Below are 18,594 nucleotides of genomic sequence, written 5' to 3' on the forward strand. Positions count from 1 at the left end.
TGCACAGCCTTTTTATGTCTTTATCTAACCTTTGAAACATGTAAACAGTTCTGCTGCTGAACCGTGTAAGACCAGAATTAACACTACTTTTGTACTCACTCAGCGTTTTACTGTTATTCAATGAGGACGCCTAGTGGTCGAAGGTTTGAACTGCAGGCATGTTGGTCAGTCAGTGTGACGTCCATCGCTGTACACTAACAGTCATGAGCTATAACCAGCCTGAACCACAGGAGGCTAAGAACCGACGTGTTCATCTCTTCTGTTGGTTTGTAGCCTTGAAGGTGTTGTGGAGGCTCATAAGAAGTAACCAAACCAAAACAAAGCATTGCTTTATTGTACTCATTTATGTTTCCAGGACAGGTGATATTAACGTGGACAGCAGGTTATTATAATAATTACCATCGTGTTGGTGCTGCAGTAACTTCCTTCAGTATCTGAGGTACTTCTCTATTAAACAATAACTTAAAAAAAAGAATTCATTACAAATTTACAGCCTTTATAAAGTCTAGTTAATAATATCACAAAATCATATTACAGCAGTATTTTCAAAAATGCCTTTGTGTCACAAAGAAAATCAGTAGATATTGTTTAAGCCAAAACTTAAAGGAGAATTCTGGTGTTTTCAAACGTGGGCCCCTCTGATTACACGTCGCTGTGACGTTTCCTCACCCAGACTGACAGCCTCGACTCTGGACATAAATTCTTGCTGGCAGGTCCTCTCGGTGAACTCCTAACTCTGACTCGCGAGATGTCAGAGTGAGACGTGTGTTTCGAGTTTAACGACAAAGCGGTCTTTAACAAAAAGGTCTCTCTGTCATGTAGTCGGACTCTCAGAGGAACAACCTCAGGCTGCGAGTGGCTCCAAAAGCACTTTCAGTGGATGAAGCTTGTGACGGTCGTGTTGCTGTGTGAGCTGATCCACTGGACCATCGCTGACACACCACAGCATGTGAACACGGGGCCCAGGTTTAAAACCACCAGAATTCCTTTTTAATTCTCTCTTCTTCATTCACTGCCACACACACACACACACACACACACACACACACACACTCTCACCTGCTCACCATCATTTCATACTGCAGTCATATGTGTGCCACTGCTGCAACAAAAGAAAGGTGAGACTGCAGCTCCTCCACCTTTCACCAGCAGATTTCAGCTGCACGCTCCTGCAGCTAACGCGATTATACTGATACAGAAGAAGATGACAGACGTTCAGGGGCTACGGGTTTAATAATCTGAACCCCACCTATGCAGCCGCGGGCGTGGCGTGGCGTGGCGTTACGTGGTCTGCTGATATGTCCGAGTGCTGAGCAGCTGGAGCAGGCGGACGTGAGCCGTGACTACACTACACAGCTTGTGTTTGGGTGAACTGCTCAAGCAGGCACTGATGCAGATTATTTGGCTGAGACTTTGTTGTGCGCACCACGTCAGACAGAATGAAGTGAAAGTCAGGATGTGTATAATACGATACGTCACCGTGTGGCGAGTGAGAAACGTTTGGCATGCTGTGTGGTCGTCCTCTGATGGACGGGAAGAAAAACGAGTCTTTATGGACGAGCAAACTGATAACGCATTTTTTTTTTATATTGCAGTGAAAAAGCAGGCTATGCAGTGGATTGGGCTTCTTCCTGCTCTTGCAGTGTAGTGTGTGTGTATACAGTAGATACGCGTGTATGTGTGTTTATGTTTATGTTTATGTGCGTGGTAGTGTTGCAGTGTTAAACTGTCCTGTCGGCTCCCGAGCGCTTTCGCACAACCTTCTCGTCACTGACCTGGTCCACTGCGAGTGTCTCCAGCTCTGCCTGCGGCGGGGCCAGGGGAGGCGTGTCGTGCGGGATGCGGTGTGCCACGCCCACGTGAGCCCTGTACTGACGGTCCCGGGCGGGGCTGTGACGAGGGCTGGCCATAGCGCCGAGGGGAGCGACGGGGGAGCGCTCAGAGGCGATAGGAGGGATAACGGCTGGCCGTTCTCGCACCACCTGCGGTTCAGGGGACTCTCTCCCAGCCTGCAGGAAGGGTGTGGGGTCGGGCATGGCGTCTACGGGCTCCCGCAGAACCAGCCGTCGGCCGTCCGGGCCGAGCCGATACACCTCCGTCAGCTCTGGGTGAAGAGGCTGGGAGAGGCTCTTCTTCATGCGGCGCCGCGGGGTCTCGGGCTGCCTGTCCTTGGCCGGAGGAGGCGTGGGCTTGTACGAGGTCACCGGACTGACGTTGGGGCTGGCCTCAGACGAACTGCCGGCGAGCAGCTTCTTCTTGGTGGCGTGAAGCTGAGAGGTGAGGTAAGCGATGGTGCTCGCTCTCTGCTCCAGCTCCCCGGACAGAACAGCCAGCTTGTGGCTCTTCATCTTCAGCTCCTCCAGGTACTTCTTCTCCCTCTCCTTGATGGTGTTTTCCAGGACGGAGATCATGGCGTTCTTCTGCTCCAGGTCCCTGAGCAGCTCTGTGTTCTCCTCCTCCTTCTTCTTCAGCTGAGCCTCCAGCTCCTCGCACCTCCTCTGCAGCTCCCTGCATCGGGCCTCGCCGCTGTCTGCACACACAGTAACACTCAGTTAACAGCAGCCGTGATACGTATACACAGACGCATGCGGGTAAACAGCACACATACATGAGCACACACCCAGACTGGACCGGCCTTTGCTTAAATGAAGCACAGACACGACCATCGACAGCCTGTCAGCTGACAGTGTGATCCTATGGAGACTCCTCTGCAGTCGGCTCCAGTGTCACATTACAGCTCTGCTTTCCTCTGACCTTCACCCAGGCAGCCGAGACAACCATGTGTAACAAAACTGTGGAGTACGGCCTCCATGTCTGCTTTACGTCTTCCTCCTCTCAGACTGAGGGACGCTCAGGAAGATGCTTTCCCTTCATGTTTGTGAGGTTTGTGAGTTCTGGGGGTGGAGCAGCTGAGCTGCACTGAGCAGGTTGTCGCCGTGCATTAGCGCTATGACAGATAATCTCATTTCCTGCACTCCGGTCTCTGAGAACACTAACATGATAGCGTCTGTGTGTGGAGGCCCTGATCAGATCTGGACCAGACGCGTTCAAAAGCCTGCAGCAGAGTGATGGCGGTGAGATCACTTCAGTAAACAGCCTGCCAGGGGCCTCCCTCACTGTAACCACGACGAAGTCTGAATCAGTCCAGTGTTGAGACTCCATGTCATGGCCGTGGTAACGTGGGGGGAGGGGGCGGTTGGCAGTGAGCAGAGAGAGCTCTAATGAACAGCAGGGAGTCCCACAATGCAATGCTTCCTGGGTGGGACTTCGTTACTAGGAAACAGGCCGAGCCCTCTGCACTGACTTTCAGCAGAAAGCAGCTTTATGGCCTTTGCTGTGGCACAGTTTGTCTGAATCTGAATCCATTTTAAAACCTAAAACTGCATCCTTCTAGGATGTGGATTTTGAAGTCAATCTGAGTCTTCTGACACGTATTCCAGATGAAACCACACACAGAGGACTCACAAACCCACGGCTGGTGTGTCATGTTTGTCACCAGTGATCACATTCTGCTACAAACGACATGCAATGCCAGTGGTGAAGTAACGTGTGATCTGCTCACCTGAGGGGTCGGAGCTTCTCACGGTGAGCTCATACGTCAGGTCTGTGGGGAACAAAAACACGGTTACTCACATGTCAGCATCAATTCAATTTTATTTATATAGCACTTTATACAATCAAAATTGTCTCTAGATGCTTTCCAGAGACCCAGAGCCCGAACCCCAGAGCAAGCAGACAGTGGCAAGGAAAAAGTCCCTTTTAACAGGAAGAAACTCTGAGCAGGACCCGACTCACAAGGGAGAACCATCCTGCACATCACATGAGGTTGCAGCTGCAGACTAACTAGCGTGTTTGGGGAAGACATGACGGTGTCTTCCGTGTGGCGGAGAGTTCATTTAACAGGATTAGTGAGAGGTTACGGGGTAGCCGAGGATACGGGAACAGTGTCCCGTTTTCCTGGCAGACCATCCTAATATCCCTCCCTCTGTGGAAGATTACACCTAATACTGAGTCTGCGCTCAGTGCAGGTTTTGCTTGTGCTGCAGGCCGAGTGCATTTCCCATAAGTGCTCTCTAAAAGGTTCAATAGTGGCGTCGTGTTTACTTTTGCTCCCAGATTTCCATTTAGGTTGTCCGTCTGTCTCAGTTATGAATTTGAGTGATTTTTATTGACATTTTCTGTTTGCTCTCAGTCTCTTAAGACGCCGTGTACCGTGCTGACTTCCTGGCTACCTGTGGCCGCGCTCACCTGTGCACTGCTGCTGTAGTCTGCGGATCTCTGCGTGCAGCCCCTTCAGCGTGTTGGCGTGGTCCTGCTGCAGGAAGAGGAGGTTCTTCTGCGCGCTGTGCAGCTGGTTCTCCAGTGTTACATTCGCTGAGGCCATGGCTGATTATGATCGCACAGGGGCCTTACAACCTCCACACACAGAACACAAAGAGAGGCGACAAACGACAGTCAGTCCGCCAGGCAAACATGCTGTTAATTCTCACGCTTTTCACTCGTAAACATCTGCGCTTTCAGGATGTGCTCCAGCTCTGCTCGGTCTGCCAACTCACCAAGACGGTCTGACAGATCGAACTAATCACTGACGGGTAATACCATCGAATCCTATCACAACAGTGTTCATTTGGCACTTCAGCTAACTGGGGCTGATTATATTCATTATTGATTAAAGGAACAATTCTCCCAGAATGGCCTACTCATCGCCATAAACCGTCCATCCATTTTCTGTACCGCTTTTGGCCGTCAGGGTCGTGGGAGTTCTGCAGCCAATCCCAGCTGACTACGGGCAAGAGGTTCACCCTGGACTGGTTAACAGTCAATCACAGGGCCCACACACAAAGACAGACAACCACACACTCACACCTCGGGCAATGGAGAGCAGCCAGTTAACCTGATGTGCATGTTTTGGGGATTGTGGGAGGAACCTGGAGAAAAGCCACGCAGACACAGGGAGAACATCCCAGACCGGGATTTGAACCTAGAACCCTCTTGCTGTCAGTGTGACAGTGCTAACTGCTGCACCACCACCCCCCACATTTTGTATTTTTGATCCAGAAATGTTTTGTCACGACTTTCCATCAGCCTGCCGGTGAGTAGATAATGACTGACTTTTCATTTTTGGGTGAACTGTTCCTTTAACCTGCCAATTAAATTGTTCAGCCCAAAGTGGTGTCAGGTTTCTTATTTTGTCCAAGCACCAGTCCAAATCCCAGAGACCCTTCACTTGGGTGTCTTCATTTATAAATGACAAAGAAAAACAGAAAAAATGTCAGCATTTTAAGAAGCTGGAAGCAGCAAACGTCTCACTGAAAGATTCACTGATTATCAAAACAGTCTGCAACTGATTCTCTTTCAGTCGACAAATCTTTGCAGCTCTACAGCTAACCAAAACCTGTGGCCCTGTGCGTTGATAAAAAGAGCTGCAAGCGGAGCGAGCGTGCAGGTTATCATCGCTAATGCTGCTGGGTCGGTGAGGAGCCACGAACAGGCTCAGTCTGTTTGGCTTGCTGTAATTAGACAGCAATCACTGGAATGAAGATATTGATTGAGAAGCTGAGAGTGAACAGCGCCGGCCTTCAACTCAGACACTAATCTAATATACGCTAATGTCATCTACACTGTATAATTTCATTAGGACCTACAGTGGAAATACTTTCCTCAGCAGCTCAGGATGGGCAGGAAAATTAAGTCGGATTCTTATACTGCAACTTCAGTGGAGACACGGGAATGGTGTCTCTTTCAGCTGTGAAATATTATTTTTCATTTCAATAATAATTAACTGATGAATCTTCAAACTGCTCCTTTAGCACAACCAACAGTCCAAAACAAAGAACGCAAAGAAGCTGGAAAGAGCAAACGTTTGTAATGACTGAACAATTAATCCACTTAGGAAAACAGTTGCCAACTAATTTCCATCGACTAATCGACTCTAAACTAAAGGCCAACCGTACACATTGACAGCCACGGCAGTGACACTGGGCGTGGCACGATGACACGTCCTTGTCTCCAGAGAGAGACACACTGGCTCAGTCCCATCGTGTCCACCCAGCACGCTGATCTTCACCGCTCCTGAGTGCAGTGAAAGCCGCTCCCTGCTTCAATAAAACATCCGCAAGCTTCTCACTCTTACATCACCAGCTCACCAACATGAATAATAAATCCCCTGACGCCTCGTGCAGCTCCCCGGCTTCACGAGCTCACTTTCTGGTTTTCTTTGGTGAGAAATGAAGCCGCGTGGTGACCAAAACACAGCGTGGTGATCACAAACAGAGCCGGCGGTGTGTCATAAAGGCTGAAGGGATAATCGATTATTGATGAGTAATGTGGAGTCCTTCCAGTAAACTCTGAGCTGCACAGCATATCTCATCCCAGAATAGCTCAGATAGCTCTCCATTTGCAAAGACATGACCTCAGCCGACTCCAGCACACGACAGAGCAGCCCGGGAACATGAAACTTCAATAAATCCAACAGAGGAGTTCAGATCTTTCAGTCCGGAGACAGTGTAAATCTATCAGTAACTGTGTTTTAAAGTACAGAGGCCAGTGTAAGCCAATTATGCCTTTTCCTTTTCCTGTACACAAGCCTCACAACAGCGCTTCACCATACAGACAACATAAATAATCAATGAACTGCAGCAGCATGAAACATTAGCCAGCAGCTACAATCCTTAGCCTTAGCAGTCCCTGTTCTTCCTCCCCTTTCTCCACACTTTTGTTTCCTTCACTCTTCGTATATTTTATCGATAGTTTTCTTTAGGGCACAACACAATCGAAACACGCAGTAATAATCAACACGCGTATGCCTGACAGTGAATACAAGGTTAGAGGCATTAACAGCACGGACTGAATGTGGTTCTAACAGGACATAAGCTAACGGTTAGCCGGCTTCGTACTTTCCACGGCACTTTCTGTTTCAGCACCTGCATTGCGGACAGCACCCCAAACCCACAGCTCACAACGAACCGCCGCCGGTCCGAGCAGAAGCCGTCAGAGGGTCGTTACTTACACACGGCGGTACCGTTCAGGACGTGACCTTCTTCATCACCGAACACAACAAAACGCGAGTGGACGTAAACCTGGCGCCCGTGAACGCCTTCCAAACACCCCGCTCTCCACGTTGTTTTATGACCTGGTGTGCTGCTGTGGACGCCCAGCTGCATTCCGTTACGGTCATCACAAAGGCTGTCCTTGCAGTTGATGCTACGAGCTGCTGTTTGTCCAGGGAGGAGCTGTCCAGTCTCTGGAACCGCAAACAAGCTAGCTCCGAAACGTAACACCAAACTCCCTTTACAAAGCGCCACTCAAATAACAGCCTGCTATGCACACCAGGAAACGTACCAATCTTAGGACATGAACAAAGTGTTTTGGCATTGTCAAGGTGTTCTGGTAAATTCGGCGTACGTTGAAGCCGCCAATTTGGTCTTAATTTCGATAAAAGTTCGGGGGTTTACTAAAATTGGGCACATAAGACGTTATTTATGATTTTTCCGACGACGAGCTCCCAATCCATTGTAAGGTTTAAATGTCAATGCAGTCCGTCTGCTCGGATGAATACCCAGCTGAAAACATATCTGTCAAAATACGCAAAGAACAAGCCGCACTGCGTCTGAAGAAAAGCAAGGTCATATCAAAATAGTGGGATTTCCAACCTGTCCGTGAATGAAATAAAGTGCCCATGCAGGGGAAGTACGTCCGAGGCTTTAATTGGGCTAACCTAGCTGAACAGCTAACGAGGCTACAGCGGCACATCCCCCCGTGAACAGCTTACCTTGTGGCTAAAAATACGCGGCCGTCGAATATCTTGCAAACGGTTGAGAACTGGCGTTGAACAGACGCCGTTTAAGTGCGTTCTGCGTTGCGGGGCATGTCGGTGATGCTGTCAGGGGCTCGCCTCGGTCGGGTGAGAGGGGAGGGTGGCTGTGTCAGTTTCCTATCATCTCCCTGAGCTACTAGACAAAATAAAGCGATGCATCATGGGAAAGCAAGGGAGACTTTACCTAGACAATTCAACTGTCACTCATAACTTCTCATCGTCACCATCAACATTAACGGTTCGATTTACGGCTTAGATTCCAAACAGCACAACATAAGACGCGATACTAACCTTGTATGACTCGAAACGTTTGTCAGGGGCCTGCTACAGTTTTCAGTCACCAGGCAGCGTCGTCACCATAGCAACAGAGTCTGTCACCTGCTCCACGGTGATGCGTTCACGCCATCTAGTGACAGCAGCGGAAAATAGCAATACTGCAATAAGTGAGGCGTCTGATCTGTTCGTAGTGCTTTCTGCTCTGTGTGTCAGTGTTGGGTGTGACGTCCGTCATGTGCCAAACTGCCAGTGTGCAAATTAATGAAAATAAATGAAAGCCACTTCAGCTGGTGGACTGCAGAGGGGGCTGTTGTCCTTCAGCGGGAAGCTGTGATCACTCGTTTACATGTTCACTGTGACTGGTCTTATTTTCATCTCCAGGTAGGTAGGTAGGTAGGTGTGTATGTATATCAGTATGAAGGCATGTGTGTATGTGTGGAGGTATGTATATATGTCCATATGAAGATAAGTAGGCAGATGTACTTATCATGTCCCTATGAAGTTATGTTTGTATTTATGCACGTATGTCCACATGTATGAATGTATGTCCCTATAACATTATGTAGAATGTATGTAGGTATGTGTGTATGTATATGTATGTATGTCCCTATGAAGTTATGTTTATGTGAATTGTATGTATTTATGCATGTAGGTATATATATATATATATATATATATGTGTCATATTTGTTATATTTATACATATGTTATATTTGTATGTATGTTGTTTGGTATGTATGCATATGTGTATGTGTGTAGGTAGGTATGTATGTGCGTATGCATGTATGCAGGTTGATATGTTTTCTATGCAGGTATGTATGTATTTATGAATGTTATGCATGTAGGTATGTATGTCCACATGTATTTTCCTATGAAGTAATGTTTGTATGAATGTATGTATTTATGCATATGTATTGTATATGTATGTATGTATGTATGTATGTATGTATGTATGTACATACATGTCCTTATGAAGGTATGTAAGTATGAATGTATATACATAGGTGTGTGTGTGTGTATGTAGGTTGGTAGGTAAGCAGGAGTGAATCAGAATCAGAATCAGGCTTTATTGGCCAACTATGTTGGTACATACAAGGAATTATAGACAATACAATATACACTCAGTTTACATCATACATACAACAAAACACTGTACATGTTGTAGTAGGCATGTTATCTACAAATAAGGCAGTTTACACAGAATAAATGAAGTGAACTATGTGTGTATGCCCACATTAACGTACACACACGTGTTGGTCAGTATGTTTTTATGTATGTAGGCGAGCATGTGTCAGTCAAAATTTATTTAGCTTTTCATACAAGAACTGTGCGGCTCAAAGTGCTTTACACAATGGAATTCTATTCATGTCACAATTTTGAGCTCACAAAAATACATTTTGCAAGCACACCACTTGTATTTTGAGGAAAAATTAAAATCGTGCGCACAAAACTTATGGTTGAGCAGACAAAAATCGATTCTGCGCTCAAAGAAAAGAAACTGACTTCCGCTCCGCAGTCTGGAGGCTAAACAATCTTTACATCATTAACAATAACGAGTCTTGTTAAGCTAACAGCAGAAAGGACGCGGCTACGTATACGCACTGTTTAGAATCCATTTGGCCCAATTCAGAGGACTTTCGGCTGTTTTTCTTTAACCGTAACGTTGAATGAAAACATGGAGGCAGCCATGTTGCCGTGCTGTTGACGTAAAGCGAGGACTCTATTGGCGTAACACGATCACGTGATGAACTCTGAAGGCGCTGCTTCTGCGTTACGTACCTCCACTAAGAGAATCGACTGGATTTTTAGCGACGCTAACTTTTAGCTGTTAGCTTGACAAGGCTCGTTACCTTGCGGTCTTAGTAAAACTCCATGGGGCTCGAAAAAGCACGTGATCTCGCAATGCATTGTGTGCCGCGGTCGCCATGTTTGTGGGCAAGAGTTTTTTGTTTACATCACTTCACGTTAGCTACGGTGAGAGAGAGAGACCGTACCGAGACGAGCTGGACCCGGTTCCAAAGGCTCGGTTCCTCCAAAGAATTAGTCAGATCGGTGCAATCGATCCATATGAGCACGTGCAGTGATATTTATCTGGGTGTGAACATTGGATTTTCATTTGTTACCTCATTTGCGGTGTTATTTATCTGTTTGCACGTTGTATTTTATTATCTGCACTGTCACTGAAGCTGTAACAGCGTCACTGCACCGCACAGGAATGTCTGTAACAAACTGAAAAGACTGAAACAAGACGCGTTCACACGTTATTGCTTGAGTAAACGGCACCTGGTGTCACAGAGGACTTCTTACGGCTGAATTAAAGTAGTTGGAATATAGTTTCATCTATTGCTGCTGAACTACAGTATTTATTATCAGCATCAGGCGAAGTTTTATTAACTTTCTTTAAGTGCGGACCTGCAGTGTTTGTCGTCATATGAGCAGGTAACAGGTGAGGAGGATTTCCTGTGTCTGACATATCAATGACATGTTAACGATAACAGAAATAAGCAGAGGAAGATGAGCAGCCGTTCACTTTATGTTCAGAAACCCACAGAAAGTGAAAACACATGAATAAGATCCAGTTCACAGTCTGTTTTATTCACTGCACTCACTCAGTTCCTCAGTCACTATGTGGTGTCGCAGGGCCTCACACGCTGAGGTGTGATCCTTGTTGCGTTCCAAACCTGTAACTCCTGCCACGTGGACCCTCAGGTGAGCTGTCTCGGGTCCAGCACGTCCTCTTGTGAAGCCCGGGCTTTGCACCTCGGCACACATCAGTCCAGCTTCATCCCCGATGTTAAATCCACGGTCTGCCAAAACCAGATCTCCCGGTAAGCGTTTACTGAGGATGGCACACCGCGCGGTCACGTGCTTGTCGCTTACACGCGCTCCCCGCGCTTTAGACGTGAACGATCTCAGCCCATCGTTTGTTTACAGAAGCGATCACGTGAACGATTGCGGCAGTGAACGACACGGCACGTTTGCACCACGTTTTAACTTGTTTAAATAAAACAACAGGACACGAGAGCAGCGTCACGCCGGCGTAAAACACTTTCAATTGCCGGTGAATCCCACAATGCATTGCGGTTTCCCCACTCCGCTGCGATGTGATGTCACAAATTTTCTCCATCCAAGTGCTCTGATTGGTTGACCTTTGTGGCACATTTATAACGTGCAAAACTTGGAGGAAGATTTTCTTTGAGCACAGACAACTCGATTTTAATGTTTCCTTAAAATACAAGTTGTGAGCTTGCATGTATTTTTGTGCGCTCAGAATTGTAGAATTCCATACGTCCACACACGCTATGAGTGTATTTCTGTTAGAAACAAACAAAGAACTCAATGAAAGAACAGAAAGTGAGGAAACGCCAGGAGTTTTACAACGTGTGTGTGTGAATGTACGGCAACAACAACAACAACTCTGTTTATGTCAGATGTCAGGCTGAAACATGAACATTTGTCACATGTGTAAAACAATATAAGCAACATACAGATATTAATGTGAAATGATGTGAGACGTCTCCACAGAGTGCTGCCTGTCCGCGAGGCTGCGGCTCACGATGAACCACAGGGTGAGACACTGAAAGCCTCATCAAGCACAACCTTATGGGAGGCATATTTTGTCAGGAAAGCATCAAAGTGTACCTGCAAACGCTGCTGCTGCTGCGTTAACAGTGAGAGGTACCTTAAAATACCCCAGCTGACTGGTGCTTTTTGTAATAATTAATCTGGTAAATGTGTGTTCTGTGTGTATGTTTGGGTGTTGATTTGATTGGGTAGGAGATGCAGTTTTTCAGAGGAACGATCAAACTTCATGTGATCTGCAGAGATATCAGCACTTATGATTCTGAGTTTCCCCGTCTGAGCTGTGTGAAAACCAGGGAAACAGTAGCCTTTTCATACCGACTCATAATATCATTTTAAATTATTTCTGGCAAGAGAAACTCCTCAGTGACTCGGCTACTGCGTAAAACGATACAAACCGAAAACAAAAGCATCGATTTTTATTCCTAACCCGAGAACGAGTCTCACATGCAGAAAGAAAACATCTTGTGGTATAAATGGAATTATTGTCCACCTCTGGAAGTGTTATTTTTTTGGAAGCAGCCTTTAATCTCCCCCTGGCTTTACCATGTTTGCGATAGGGATTAAATTCTTCTCATTTCTTTATTTTTAGTGTTTCTGGCACACTTCCCAGCTGCCTGCAGAAAGCAGCCAGTTGGGGAGAAGGTAAGTAATCCTCAGCCGGGTGAAAAATAGGTCCCCAGCAGAGACTCCCACCTTCGCTGTGATTAGTCGTGCTCGCACCCTGCAGCACACCTTCATTTATCATAACAGGTAGTAAAGCAGGCAGCACTGACTCTGGACTCCTCCTGTGACTCTAACCGGCTTACAGTCACTGTTTCTTTGGCCTTTGCTGCTGGGAAGGATCCAGCTGAGAAATGTCATTCGCAGGCTGACCTCTGGGGTTTCCTTTAGCAGCCCGACAGGCCTCATAAATGTGTCTGTGATTTACAGCCTGGAGCCTGTGCAGATTGATTTTGTGTTCTTCTTGAGGAGAGTGAGGAAACACATTCAGGTGATGCCACACAGTCGGCGGCGAGGACGTGCTGGACATGCGCCGTCTGGAATGTCTTAAATGAGTGTCAGAATTTCTGCCATCCTTGAACGTGTCCCATCGGTGCGACTTGTTGGATTGTGAACAGATAAGGTCGGCTCTTGCCTAATTCGTGGAATAACAGATGAAATGTAGGCACATGGCAGCCACTCTCACATGGCACCGTTTTACTGCCCCTGCACTGACAGGCTGCCAACACCAACACTTCTCAGGTTGTAATAGTTTTACAGTTATTATATTGAGGTTGGCAAGGAGAAATGCCTCTAAAACTCTGAAAACCTAATTTAATTTTCCAAGAGCTTTTTTTTTTATTTGTCTGTCCAAAGAAAGTTATAATCGCTCGACTGTTGAACTGAATGTGTCGTTTATGTGAGAACATCAAAGTGAGCCGCTGACAGTGCAGCAGCATTTCAGCTTTATGATACTGTATTTAACACTGGATACTACAGTCAGACAACAGTTCCATCTGAGCTGAGGAAAATCTGCCACCATAAGAGTCTCTGAAATCTGTAGCCATCACAGGCAGCCCGTGCAAAACAGAGCCGTTCTCGCTGGGCCGCTCGGCATGTTTTGGACAGATGTTGAGTCTGTAGCAGACATCTGAACCTTCTCTTCTTCTGGATTAATATTCCTGCTGCATTCATGTGTCTGTCTGGATGTTGGCTGCTTTAATCTCCAGCAGAGCATCAGATTCTCTCAGATCATCATCACGTGTTTGGAGCCCGGCTGTCCTGGGAGAACAGCCTGTTTTCAGCTCATCCCAGAGGCTTTTCAAAGAGTTAATGAGCTGAAGAAGGAGGAGAATTTTCCCAACACATAAAGGAAGGTTCCTCAGTTTATCACAGACACTCAGGGTTTTCATTTGGACACGAGCTGAAGCTGGCAGACTGATGGAGTGCAGTGAAAAGTACATCATCTGCCTGTGAGATGTAGTGTATGGTATAAATTTGTACTCAAGTGCAGTACTTCAGTATATGCACTTCCTGGCATTCCCTTCACAGTATGTGCAGTCTGAATGCCAGAAGCATCTGGACTTCATACTGAATATGTGAAATGAGCACTTAAAGAAAATGTTATTCCAACAGCAATCAGCTTCTCCGACACAGTTTCTGCACCTCCCAATTAATTTGTGACAAATTTACGAGCTGACAAAACATAGGTGAGCACAGAGAGGAAACTGTGGCCAGCATGTTGCATAGGGCCCACATGGAAAGCCCTGCTATGGAATCAACGCTCTGCCAACTGTTGAGCTGCCTTTATTCTGGTAATGAGGGTGGACTGCAGGAAGCCAGTTTTCTGTGCTTTCTGTGCAGCCTTTCCTCATGGTCCAGAGACAGCAGCTCACTCGATGCCATTTAAAGTGACACTTTAATTACTGGCGGTTAATGGACCACTAAGACCAGACTTTGAAGTGGCTATAAGTTAAGGTGGCCGCACAACCAGCCTCAGCAGGAAGAACGTGTGCAGGGTGCAATCGTCCCACACACACGATAAGTCACATGACTCCGTTTAAATGAGCTAATGAAAGAGAAAACATGAGGACAAATCAAAAGAAAGAAATTATGGCAACAAACTTTGTGCATTGGTCGTGAAAGTGTTTTCCAACTGAAATAAAAAGCCTGTCATCGGTCTTTCTTTGACTTCAGAGGCTCATGTAAGTCTGTGAATCCACGTGACATTAAAGAAAAAATAACAACTGATGTGCTTCACTGACTTAACTTACATGAGACATAACTGTTCCTGTTTGAGGGACTGTCCCTGAAGCACAGCTGTGTGACAGGATAGCAGTAAACATAAATGAGGGTCATTTGGTTACAGTGGTTCCATCCGTACAGACGAATACATTTCTGATTTGTCTAAAAAAAAAAAGACCATTTTTGAAATGTTTCTTAAAATTAAGACTTAGCTCCAGACGTTTGAATGCACCACTGTGCAGCCACAAGTACAATATTATTCTGATTCAAATTCATGCTTCAGGCTAACTTGTGTGAGGTTATGTACAAACCCGTCAGTGGTTTGCGGCGGACGCTCTCTTCTTGGATTATCGCACTTTGGTCGACGACCAGAAGAGAAGCAGAAGCAGACATGCCAGTTCTGGATCCAGAGCAGTCATAAAATCCTCCAGGCTCCTATTTCAGCCACCTCAGCCGTCCACCGTGCACCACCACAAGCACTGATCTGAGACAGAGCTCAAACAATCTCTGTTTTTCCAGAGAAATAAAAGCCTGGTTGTAGGTTTTCCCTGATGCCAGTAGGAATATTTCCTCCGTGTTTAGTCACAAAGAGGATGAGCATTCGGTTGTCTTCCTCATGTCATGGGCCCATGTTTATCTGTCTTCAAACTGCTGGTTTAATATGTAAAGGAAAAGCACTCTTAGAACACTTGGTGCTCAACTAAAGCACCAAGAGCTCGTCTCTGAAGTATAATCCATGGACCCAGACTGTGCAGACTTCCTAACCCTCATGTAAATGTAGTCCATGAAAAGGTTACAGGAGCTCCAAAGCACCTGACTGGTCAGTGACAGAGTGTGTTTGTGGCTGTGGCCTTGCTTACACAGACCTGAGATGTGTGGCTGGGACTCCCACAGTGCTGTGGCAGAGTAACGTCTTACAAACCACTGTAAGCATGATGTGTAACTCTGTGTCTTTAAAAAGCGTACTGAGAGGGCTGGGATTTGGCATTTTTTCCTACTGGGGGTCTGAGGAGTCACAGTTAAATTCTGTGAGTGATGAAGGCCTCTAAACCGAACGCTAACCCAGCACTAAAACACCCATCGTTAAACTGCCCCACTTACACTGCAAAAGGTGAAGAAGTCCAAATGCTCACTGGGGACCCACTAAATACGTTCCCAACACCTCAAGAGTAATTTGACATTTTGGGAAGTTCACTTACTAGTCTTATTTCCAGAGCTGGATGAGAAGATTTGTAAGACTACTACAACTAGCAATGGTTAGCTTAAGCCTTAGCTTAGCACAAGCCAGCACAGCTAGCTACCAGCACCTCTAAAGATTATGAAACATGATATCTCGTTTTTTAATCCAAATCCAGTCTTCATGCTAGGCTAAGCTAACCAGCTGCTGGCTGCAGCTTTATGATTAGCATGTGAGAGTTGTGTCAGTCTTCTAATCTGATGCACAGATTCAGGCAGGTGGTCATCAGCAAGCCGGATCTCATTTTAGTAGCTGGTAAAACATCGGAATATTCTAACTTTTTATCATCTTCCATGACAGAATTTACAACAAGAGGAAAGGAGAAAAGATGGATGCCATTATTAGAATTAGTAATTTGAATATATTTTATTCCACCCAGAAGGTTTTGTTCGTCTGCCTGAACTCCTTGCAATAAAGTCAATATGCACATTTGCCAAAATCTCAAACTATGCCTTTAATCTACATGGACACAGAGATCAGGATGAACCTCCATGATGTCCTTAGTTGCTGTAATCTCAAAATCTGAACTGAAATATTTTTAAACGATATTTTGCACAGGATATTAAAATTGCATTGACAGAAATGTTTGTGTGAGTTTGTGCTGTATGTTGCTGCTGCACCGACCCGTACCAGGTACGTTAGCCTCCGGCTCCTCTTTCCAGAGTGTGGAGCTAGCGAGCATTGAGTACATGCTGAAGGATCAAATGCTGTAAATAAACACTGGCTGCTGTTTATACATCTCACATATGGATTTTAGTGCCTGTGTGATCTCCAAAGGCCTTGGGCCTGCTCCAGTCAAACTGGGCGACTCATCCTTTAGCGCAGGACTCCAAATAAAACAGAGCTGCCTCGCCAAGGAAAACCCACTACACAGCTATTTTCCACCATCTGTGTGGCCAGACAAAATACAAGGAAACCATTTCAGCCCTGAGGCCTTTCCAGATCAAGGAACACTAGATCAGTCAGACTGACGAAAAGGCCCAATCAACACACTGTCAAGGCCCTTCCTAAAGTTGTCCACTTCCTCTGTGGGGGTAAGTGCAAAGCTTCACCCAACCCCGCGCCTTCCCAGCAGGAGGGCCGCTTCACAAATTCAACGCACCCCACCCTGTCTGAGCAACCTGCCTGACCTGAAAACATTTGCTTTAAAACCAGTGTCTTTTATTTCACCCACACTGACAGCCTCCTGAGTTCCCACATTGGTTCTGGACCAGATACTCTTCCTGCACTCTGGGGGTGTGTTCACCTGTTGCCAGGGTCTCCCAGAGTGCTCCAGCTGCTCTCTGTCGGCCCGTCGTCTCCTCAGACGTCCGCAACAGGACCCTGCCTCTCCTCGGTGTGGCAGGATCCTCGGGGCCTCACGGAGAGACTCGACTCGACTATCCTCTTTCAAAGAGGAGGGCCACAAAACTCTCCAGCCCAGCTGCTTGGATGGAAACCCAACACCAGCTGGGCTCAGTGGGACCAGTCAGCACAGGAAAGCCATGGATTATGGCCTCCACTGCCACACCGTCTTCTTTAAGGCCGCTGTCCTGATTGGCTGCCGGTCCAACCTTCGACTGGACAAAAGTCATAACCTTTCAAAGTCTCAAATGGAAGAAACTAAATAACTGTAAAGAGGAAAACCAATACTGTATAATGTTGTTCCTTTTCCCAACTTTGATCGTTGGGCTACTATTCTATAATTTTCAAGAGCTGCTTTTAACAAGACAGTCCAGCCCAAGACTCTTGGATGATTCCTCCAGTGCACATTCTGCTGTTTAGTGGCAAAAGCGATTGAGTTTCATTTCAGGAAATTCTTTCCATGCTGTATTTTCAGTCAGGCAGGGGCACAGCTCTGCTCCAGTGCCCCACAGTGTGCAGTGAAAAGAGTCTTTATCTGCCACTCACTCACACTCGTTACCCTGAATGACACCTCGCCAGAGTCACTTTGACTTCCTGTTTCTCAAAAAGACAATCAGCAGTGTGAATGGGGCTTGAATCCACCTGCGGCACTGACAAAACACACACACCTTTGCTTGTATAATACACAACCTTTTCTTTCTTATTTTTTGTGCATTTTCATCAGTCAGACCAGACTGTGATTTTAAATCAAGTCACACATTTCATAGTTCCACAGAGGCTGTAATTTTAAAGTACCATTTTATATTTCCTGGAGCAATAACTCCGATAAACACATCTTAACATAAATCGCTCCTTTGACTGTTTTGTTTTCGCTCCTGGAGGAACGCCGGCTTTAATGAATGAAGTGCTCTGCAGTGCGCACAGTCACAGTGGTTTGAACTGCACCACCCAACACCCTGCAGTAACCTCATAAATGCAACACAACAGTGTAGCTGGGTGACGTCGGTGTACCGACAAGTCCAAAAAGGTCGAGATGACACCTGGTGCGAGGACACCTTATGGCGTGAAGCAGCACTGTGAGACAAACTGAGGACCGGACAAAGCTGCCCTCATCTGGGACCAGACGTCCACTGCTGCAGCGTGTGATGAAGGAAGTTACACTGACGAGGGCGACGTGCATGAAACACATTACACAAACCTGATGGAGGGAAAAACTGGAGCTGTGGGTTTTGTAAACCGAGCTGCTGTCTGCACCGTGGACTCACTGCTGAGCGAGCAGCTGGTGAGCCGTCACGGCGAAGCGAGCGGGACAGGAACAGCAACATGCGGCCATCACTGATGTCCCCAAAATTGTAATTATGGTGAAGGGGAACAAGGCTGGACCTACAGTTTGGTTTGCACATCTCATACGTTTATGATATGCTGTTCATATAGAATTTCTCTCAAGTGGCTAACAAGAGGAGCTTTTTTAAAGCTATCATTGACTACATTTAGTACGTTAAGGAAAAGCGCTGCTTTTAGCACTCACACGAGACCGACTTTTCACGTTCTCAGCTATTGACTCTTCTGGCCAACCAAAATTCTACATATAATTAAAAATAAAATAAAGTAA

The 18,594-nt window shown here is 46.4% G+C and overlaps 1 protein-coding gene across 3 annotated transcripts; it reads right to left on the bottom strand.

Moving 5' to 3' along the window:
* Positions 1-312: 312 nt before the first annotated feature.
* ccdc92 (coiled-coil domain containing 92) lies at positions 313-8,075 on the bottom strand. 3 transcript variants are annotated; one of them, XM_046386713.1, is made up of 5 exons: positions 8,041-8,075; positions 7,772-7,949; positions 4,249-4,416; positions 3,563-3,604; positions 313-2,530 (listed from the first exon to the last, which is right to left on the bottom strand). In XM_046386713.1, exons 3-5 carry the CDS (start codon positions 4,382-4,384, stop codon positions 1,722-1,724), a joined length of 987 nt encoding a protein of 328 aa, XP_046242669.1. In that variant the 5' UTR covers positions 4,385-4,416; positions 7,772-7,949; positions 8,041-8,075; the 3' UTR covers positions 313-1,721. The 3 variants fall into 3 exon arrangements, with proteins under 3 accessions (XP_046242669.1, XP_046242670.1, XP_046242671.1); XM_046386714.1 differs by lacking the exon at positions 8,041-8,075 and having other exon boundaries at positions 7,653-7,786; XM_046386715.1 differs by lacking the exons at positions 7,772-7,949; positions 8,041-8,075 and adding an exon at positions 7,010-7,640.
* Between the last annotated feature and the right edge of the window lie 10,519 nt (positions 8,076-18,594).

This window comes from Scatophagus argus, chromosome 4 (assembly GCF_020382885.2).
Source record: "Scatophagus argus isolate fScaArg1 chromosome 4, fScaArg1.pri, whole genome shotgun sequence".
Classification (NCBI taxonomy): domain Eukaryota; kingdom Metazoa; phylum Chordata; class Actinopteri; family Scatophagidae; genus Scatophagus; species Scatophagus argus.